This window comes from Prunus mume, linkage group LG8 (genome assembly GCF_029339155.1).
Source record: "Prunus mume cultivar Tortuosa linkage group LG8, ASM2933915v1, whole genome shotgun sequence".
NCBI lineage: Eukaryota > Viridiplantae > Streptophyta > Magnoliopsida > Rosales > Rosaceae > Prunus > Prunus mume.
In genome coordinates, this window is record NC_142705.1 from 23,071,220 (window position 1) to 23,079,986 (window position 8,767).

Genomic DNA, 8,767 nt, shown 5'->3' on the forward strand with positions numbered 1-8,767 from the left:
AAAAAAAAAAAAACTCAATTTCTTATTCGATTAAAGTAAAAAAAATACTGAAAATTTAGTTCAAATTGGAAAATTAAGTATAAAGAAAAAGAACTAATATAAAAGTGAAGTAAAAAGAAATTATTACAGGGTAAGAGTAGAATAAAAAAGAGAAATAATAAAATTGATTAAAGAGTATTAAAAAGGAAAAAAGAGTGAAAGTGATGAAAAATAGGGTTAAATTATAGACAGCCAATAGGAGTTAGGATTGTTTATAAAAATTGATTGTGTTTTTTTTGGTCGAATATTGATTGTGAAGTTGAATAACAAATACATTCCTATCCTGCTGAAATTCTCTCTCTCTCTCTCTCTCCTGGTGGCTGGCACTTGGAAACTTCTCTCCCAGTCAGTCCCAGCTGTAACACCACCACCAACCACTGTCTTCATCATCACCACCGCCATCAACATCCCTCTGAAGACCTTCCCTCCTTCGCATAGAACATATTAAAGCTTTTTGGAGCACAATCACAATGCAGCAGCTGCAGGTCTTCAAATAAACCCGACCGGTACTTAATTTTTTGTATTTTATAGTTTTGAATTTTGAATTTAATTTTATTCTATTTTTGGCAGACGAGGACAGTCCAAGTAAAACAACTATCAGATCTAGCTAGTGATAGAGAAATTCACGAGTTCTTCTCATTCTCTGGAGAAATCGAACGCATTCAGATCCAACGGTACGCTTTCTTTCTTTCTTTATTTTTCTTCTTTAATTTAAAATTTTAGTTTTTTTATAATATTATTTTTTATCTAAACACTGGGTTTTTTCAATTTGTTTGGCTGCCGAGAAAATTTAAGGAAAAAACAAGGAGAAGAACACTTTAATATTTTCCCTGGTAATTTTCAAAGGAAAAAAAGGTCAAAAAGTAAAAGGGAAGAGTCAGCTTAGACAAAATATGTATTTACTTAAACGCATGCATACTTTAATCTAGCTATTTTAAAGTATATTTTAACTTTCCAGTTTTTTTTTTTTTTTTTTTTGGGGAGAAAATTTTAGGAAAATAAAAGAAAAAAGAATTCACTTGGGTTTATTTTCATAAATTTGACTTAAAGCCAATGTAACCAAGTTTTTTTTTTCTTTTTAATTTTACCATCTTTCTTGCATGTACTGAGCAACCAAACCAAACCAGTTGTAAGTGTTTCTTGCGATTATTAATCTTGTTTTTTGAATTGGATGTGTGCAGTGAGCCTGGACAATCAAAGACTGCATTTGTTACTTTCAAGGATCCCAAAGCTCTTGAAATCGCGTTGTTGTTATCGGTATTTTCTCAAATTTGTTTTTAACTTTCTTGCAATTGAAGTCAGTGCCTTATAATTAAACTTGAGAAAAGAAGCAGCTTATTGGAAGCAAGCCTCTAATTGAACACTTCACTTTAACTTCAAGCTAGGCTTTTTGTGCTTTTAGTTTAATGCTCAATGTGAGTTGCTTTGGAAAGCAATAAAAGTACGTGAGGACAAAATTGGTCATTCGGTAATACAAAAATAAATAATCAAATTTTATTTCATTCCAAAAGGAAGATATTGGTGTATCAGAAACTTGAAACTAAGATAATGAGTCAAGGTCAGTCTTGCAGTGTGGTTTCTCAGTTGCTGCGTATCTTACACTCCTGTACACATTGTTTAATCTTTTAGGATTACTTTGAATCTTGGAATCCTTATAGGCCAAAATTCTTTATCTCCCCCTTCTTTTTCTGTATACAATGAGGTGATAGACAGTAAGAGATATAAAGAAAGCAAAATAAGCATAGAGTTTTTTCCTATAAATAAATCAAAAGCACAGAATTGTTCATTCAAGTTCTTGTCCCCCATTTTCCATTTTTTGGTGAATAGAGAACTAATTAAATGCGAGGAGTAGCTATAAAAAGTGATATATGTTAATATAATTTTATATTTAAAGAAAAGGCAGTTTCCATGTTTGTTGTTGAATGTTGATTGCATGCAATATTCTCTGTTCAAATGGTATAATTGTATGGAAAGTATCTTACTCAATCTATGTCTTTCTAGATGTTTGATCTAAAGTTCTCACATTATCAATGTACTTGTGCCTTATCTTCTTATTTTCCATGACATCAGCTGAATAAGCATTTTCTTCATTTAAAATGGTTTATGGGTTTTGAACTTGCGTTTTGGATTCCTTTTCAATGAGCATGTATTTCTGCTCTTTGGCTCTATGTAATGAAAACTGTGTGTTTGGTTGCAGGGAGCAACAATAGTAGATCAGATCGTGATTATATCTCCAGTTGAAAATTATGTACCAAAAACTGAGGTGCTGGTAAGCTTCATTTAAAAGTTTCTGCAATCTGTTTCTTTCCTGCAGCCAAAACTTTGAAGTTCATTTGTGCAATTCATGCAGGAAGTAAGGATGGTGGAAAGTGCTGTTTGTGCTGCTCCTGGTGGAATTCTTTCACCAAATGCTGAGGTAGCCATTGACACCACCACATATCTCAAGGTGTTAAGAATCTGACCTAGTTGAAGAAATTTCATATGTAGCTAATTAAGTACATTTTAGTGGATATTAGAATATTCTGGAAATGGAAAAATTGTGAGTTGGCATTTAAAAATCCCTCGTGTGGTATTATAAACCTTACATCACTATATAAGATCTTTACTACTGTGGAAATTTAATGTTGATACACAAGGGTCCTCAGGTGTGTCACTCTCTTTATTCCTTTGGTGCATTCCAGCTTCCGAATGAGCGAAAGAATACATGACTTAATCATTTGAAATGGAATGTTTTTTTTCCAACTTACGTATCTTTCTGCCTTATAGATTATAGAATACCTATTAGCACATCCATTTACTGGATTGTGACTGTTTCTAGTTTTTGGTCTATCTTGAATATTATGATACTTACACGCTTATTTTCCCAAGACGTCCAGTCATAACGTCCAGTCATTGCCTTATTGTTGTTTACTTTCAAAGTTTCCAATTTTATGGGCTCAGGGTAAATATGTCTCTGTTAGCAGGATAGAAATAGCTCGCCTACCAATGGAAGGGTGTATGTTAATAGAGCACAAGATGTGGTGACCTGTATTGTCGCGAAAGGTTCAGCTATTGGACAAGATGCCGTGAACAAGGCTAAAGCATTTGATGAAAAACATCGGTTGACAGCAAGTGCATCAGAGAAGGTTATTTCCTTTGACAAGAGAGTGGGTCTCACAGAGAAATTAACAGTAGGCTTTTCCGTGGTTAATGAGAAAGTGAAGTCCGTTGATCAAAGGCTTCATGTCTCAGATAAAACAATGGCAGCAATATTTGCAGCAGAGAGAAAATTGAATGATACGGGGTCAGCTGTCAAAACAAGCAGGTATATGAGCACTTCAAAAAATATAATCTGCCAATCTATTTTGCACTTTTCTGCTGCTGTTAATTATTTCATACGTTCTGTAAGAATGATGCTGAAAGTGCAAAATGAATTATCTGCAAATAACGAGGGCAGTCGTATGCATTTTTCATTTGTTTAACTTGAAGCCTGTTTCCTTGGGCCATCCATGGACCCTGTGTCTTTGAAGTTTTTGAGGGTACTAGGCTTAGCTTATTTCAGTAGGAACTACACATTCTCTAGACACCAAAATAACTCGTAAAGGCCACTTCTATATACTGTATGTTGAGAATATAAATCTATATTGGGCATTCTATGCCTTGAATCATAATGTATAAAATCCGGACTCCATTGCCAATTGTTCTAGGTTGGATGCCACAACTTTGATGTGCATACAAATACCAGGATCTTTACCCCAAGTAGCACTCATTCTGATGTGGCTTTTGTTCCTTGGATTCTTTAGAGTTTCAATTTGTAGGTTCTTTGCTTTCTTATTTTCTTGTTCTTCACAAACTTACTATTAGTAGAGGATGGATATGTGAACTCTGTATCTATAAAAAAAAAACATTAACTTTTCGCAGCCCTCTCCCCACAACTTGTTTTATGTTTCTATGGTCTTGTATCTACCCCTCATAAAAATGAAAACCTGTAGAGAAATTTGTAAAATGACATGAAAATTGGAAGACATGATAGAGAATTTGTAGTCAGGACGAGCCACTTTAATGACCTCTCTAGAGTGATTTCATTCCAGCAGAATCATTTCTATTGATAGATGAGAATAAAACTGAGAACAATGTCTGTTGACAAACTCTTCTATGGTGTTGACAGGTATGTGACTGCTGGAGCAGCCTGGTTAAATGGTGCTTTTGGTAAGGTGGCAAAGGCAGGACAGGCTGCAGGTACGAAAACCAGAGAAAAGTTCCATATGGCTGTGTCAAACTTGACTGCAAAGGTAGGTTACATCGCTATCAGTATTACATTATTGCTCCTATTATGTTTGTATTGTATGATTTTTTATTTCCTGGTAATCATGTGATGGCACTTTTATGTGAAAACCTAGAATTTGTATTAATACACCTTATGTTGCTGCGTTTCCACCCTTAAAAGGGCCACAAAGCCATCCCATCTTTTTGTAGGTTGACTTTAAGAATTAAGTTCCCCTGTTTATCTGTTGTAATTCTGGTTAAATTTTGCTAGAAACTTCAGAGAGTTATCATTTAGAATGAAAAGATGATTAAGCAATTAAAATATGACTAATTACTAGAAATATTCTTAGGTGCACTATAATTATTTTAGGTAAATGTATTATAATCTGAATCCAGAAGCGAAGTGATTTTATGCTTTGTTATCTTGTAATTATGCCTTTCTCCTGATATGCAGGAACCTCCAATTGCTGCATAAGCCAAAGGATTTGAGGTGGCAGAAACTAACCTCGACGCGCATTCTTTCATGAACACATTCGACAACCATGTTGCTCTAGTGATCAATTTGAGGACAGATGTCCCCCAAAACAGATTGCAGGTTTGGTATGGATTGGGATGAATCATGCAAGCTCCCTTTATGATTCACTCTGTATGGTTTGATGTGTGCACTCAAGTTTTGCATTCATTTTTATTTTTCTTTATATCAATTCAATTCATAGGGTATTGAGCCTGTGGCTTCATTTGTAATTTTTCTGTAAGTTTGTTGAGTGAAAGAACTTATATGTTATATATGTAAAAAGAACGGAAAAGGCAATTGGATTGAGAAGAAAGAAGTCAGAATCGTGAGGACATGTTGCTTTCTGTTTTTGCGAAGGACGTATTTTCTGTTTATTTACTACTTGATATTGTGATTTCTTTTTTAATTTTGACAATTTTATATGATTTCTATCACGCTATAGTTTGCTTTTGGGTAAACCAACCAATAAATATATATTATATATGTAACCAGATGCCAAGGCCATTGAATGGTTTAGGGGAATTGATCATCAATAAGGGGAATTACTTGGAATTGATATGCTAATTGATTGGGTAGGATTGGTTAAGGTGAAATCGGATGCTCGTGTCTCTCTCTTGGTTTTCCTAAATCTCGTGTCGTGCGACTTTGTCTTTCGTTTTAATTGCTTTATTTAATTTTAATTTTTTTCAATTACAAATTCAAATCAATTTCATCCATTAAAGTTTCTCAATTTAAAATTAGTTTCAGTTTAATTGGTAGGAATATTAAGAATGTAATCAATCCTTGTGGTGCTTACTTAGCTATATCACTTTTGATTCGTATACGTGCGAGTATTAAAATTTGATTAAGTTGGTAAAACTTGAGTGGGGCTCACAGGGAAATTAATGTTGACATGTATCTTATGTTGGCGAGATATCTGGACATTTGGTCTCAAGACAAAATTGACAGATACTTTGCCCTCACATTTCTGGAGACCTTGACTTAAGAAAGAATGGGCGGAAACTTGGCTCCACAATCCCAAACATTCTTTCTTTCTTTTTTGTACTAATATCTTATAATTAGAAATATATATTGTAATTAGGAATATTTACTTTCCTTTTTCTTTCCACTACTAATAACATTTAGGTCTTTTGAGTTAAAAACAGAATTACGTGGTGATAAAATAAAATAAAAATGACAACCAAAGTGATATATTTTTATTTATTTATTTAAGAAATAGAACTCATTCATAGAATCAAGATAGCATACATAAAACAACACGAAACATTAGCCTCGTTAAAACCTTCATGAGGGACCAACCTTAGGTTAAGAAAATCTACCACACATATCATGGACTAACAAGAGAGCCTGAAACAATCACGTAGAACCAAAGCTAGAACAAGAAAAGAAAAACAATAGACTGACACATAGACCTCCGACGAGAACACTACAACACAACCTAACTATCAAAAGAGTCATGCTATGAAATCATAGTCCTTTGCACAGCCACAAGATAGTGAGAGCATCCGACAGAGAACACACCAATACCCCAGGAAAAAGGAAACAGCCACTAAGTACCCCATCTCCAGTCACCTCCAAGAGTAATGACGATGAAAGGAGAAGAAGACATAAGGAACAACACAAAAACAAGACCAACTCCGCAAATAGGCCAGGAAAAGAAAAGAAAATAACAAGGTCTCCCCAAGCACGTCGTATCATGTCAACAGTGTCAAAGAAAACTCCTATGAAACCATAGTTCTTGAAATAGGCGAAGAATCAAAGGTCAGCGAAAGGGAGAAAAGAAGAAGACACCACGCAACAATAACAAAACTGGCCTCAGCCACTTAATCCTAAATATGGGGATCAAGCTCAAGAGCATTCGCCGGATGCCAAGCCAGGAATGCCCACATAACACATTAAGGAAGGCGTCTAAGAGACTTCACAGGATCAGTCTTCATAGGTTTGTTAGTAGGGACAACAAGGCACAAAGGCTTGGAAGCCATGAAATCTACCCCAGAAACCCAGATATCTCCAGCTGAAACGGGTGCAACTAGAGTTTTACACTTAGCATGAGTCTTGATGGAGACACAACAGGAGCCCTCTCCTTTCTTAGGTCTGCCATGATCCCCTTTTGGTGAATGACTGGCAGAGAACTAGATAATGGGCATAAGATTAAAGGGATCAGAAGTTGTCGAACCTTTGAGGGGCTGGGGGAGGTGCTTGAGAGATGGGATCATTTAACGCTGGAACTACTAGAGCCACATAGATGTCTGGCTCATTCAGGGAAACTGGCGGAGAACGTGTCACAACATCTGAACTCTCAAACTGACGTCAAAGAGAGGCGATTGCGTCAAGCAATGTATGATGGAGAGGTAGGGCCGAGAGGAGGGGGAGGGAGGCGGTCCATTCATGGGAAGACCACCACCAAGACCGAGTGTCAGAACTACTACGATCACTCAAAGCATCATTTATCTATAAACCAAATTGTTAAGGAGAATGAACTGGAGTCTTATGTGGGGGTGAAGGAGTCAATGTAAGGTGTGCGGAAGAACCTATAGAATTGCCCCGCAAGTTGGTACCACCTTCTAGATCAACAAAAGCAGAGGAAAATTGTGCCAACAAAGATGGAGTGAGAGAACTCTGGGAAAGCTCATACTTATCAATACACACCTGAGTAGGATGACCAATTTTTCCACACGCAAAACAATTTTCAGGGAGATACTCATACTTAAAACCCACTATTGACTTGCTCACCTCCTGAAATGTAACAGGTGTTCGGTGGTTAAGAGGTTGGGTGACATCAAACCTTAAACAAATCCGGATAAAATGCCCTACACAATAAGTACCATCACGATTATCCACCCAAAGAACTTCTCCAAGAATAGCCCCAATTGCTTTAGCAACAATGATAGTCGTGCAGAAGGTAGGAACACCATGGAGTTGAACCCAAAAGGTACCAAGAGTTAAGAGCAAGATGTCCATATTCCCATGATCCAGGATATCAGCCAACAAAATCAATGGGCGTCGAAAAGCCTAGGGCTCCATATCAAGAACTCGCTTCTTATCGCGATCACAAACAAAACACACCCAAAACCTGTTGAAACCAATTTCTTTAATAGAGACATCATCATAGCCTTTCCAAAGTTACATAAAGATTTTAATAAAGCCAACACGATTGACGGGCTGATCTGTAACCCACAAGACCATAGATAAAACCAACAAAAATGTTTGCAATGTTAGAAGAACCAATAACCAAACCACCGTATTCACCTGGCGTAAGTACCCAGCGGCTACCAAAGGATTGCTCAATATCTGCCACATACGTAGATATACCAAAATAATAGACAAACCACCAAACATCAAGAAAGGGAAAAGACAAGAGCAAACGAATGAGTCCCCGAAGAATGAGAAAGATTAACACGATGACGGACTGAGATAGTGGTGTACAGTTCTGATGTCAACAGTGCAGACGTGATTGGGCAGGGAGGATCAGGGCGATGAGACACGCACGACGATGGTAGAATGAGGGAACGAGAATGATGAAGATGGTGGAAGGTGATTGAGCGACTGAAGACGATGGACCAAGAGAAAGAAGGCGAGCACGACTGAGTGCGAGGAGATGACCTTGCGAGAGAGAAGAAGCGACGTGAACTGAAAGTGGCGAGATGATGAATGGACGCAAGATGAAATTCTAGAAAGGACGCAAGGCTCTCCTTGTGTAACAAGAGAGCAACCTTATTCCACCTCGTACTTGCATATCTCTATACTATTGTTGATTCGTGCACTAGTCGTAATTTAATTTGTGATTTTTTTAATATTCTTTTCTAGGTGTTCAAAAGTCTACATCAAGAAAAGAATATTGAAAAACTTGATATAGATTTTCGAACACATAGAAAAGAATATTAAAAAATCACAAATTAAATTGCTCGTAAGGGCATGAATCAACAATAGTACAAAGATATGCAAGTACGAAGTCAAACCAACAAGGAT

The 8,767-nt window shown here is 36.5% G+C and overlaps 1 protein-coding gene across 8 annotated transcripts; it reads left to right on the plus strand.

Annotated features, from left to right (window-relative positions):
* Positions 1–253: 253 nt before the first annotated feature.
* On the plus strand, positions 254–5,213 carry LOC103339015 (RNA binding (RRM/RBD/RNP motifs) family protein). 8 transcript variants are annotated; one of them, XM_016796489.2, is made up of 8 exons: positions 254–524; positions 610–713; positions 1,221–1,296; positions 2,237–2,308; positions 2,390–2,455; positions 3,000–3,343; positions 4,187–4,310; positions 4,739–5,213. In XM_016796489.2, the coding sequence occupies exons 1-8, from the start codon at positions 510–512 to the stop codon at positions 4,757–4,759; spliced, it is 822 nt and encodes a 273-aa protein (XP_016651975.1). In that variant the 5' UTR covers positions 254–509; the 3' UTR covers positions 4,760–5,213. The 8 variants fall into 8 exon arrangements, with proteins under 8 accessions (XP_016651975.1, XP_008240511.1, XP_008240509.1 ...); XM_008242289.2 differs by having other exon boundaries at positions 3,003–3,343; XM_008242287.2 differs by having other exon boundaries at positions 275–524; positions 2,390–2,485; positions 3,003–3,343.
* The last annotated feature ends 3,554 nt before the right edge of the window (positions 5,214–8,767 follow it).

Coding starts and splice junctions, on each gene's coding strand:
- LOC103339015 (XM_016796487.2), top strand. Junction 2,486..2,999: donor ACACCACCACATATCTCAAG/GTGTTAAGAATC, acceptor TGTCTCTGTTAG/CAGGATAGAAATAGCTCGCC. Junction 3,344..4,186: donor TCAGCTGTCAAAACAAGCAG/GTATATGAGCAC, acceptor TGGTGTTGACAG/GTATGTGACTGCTGGAGCAG.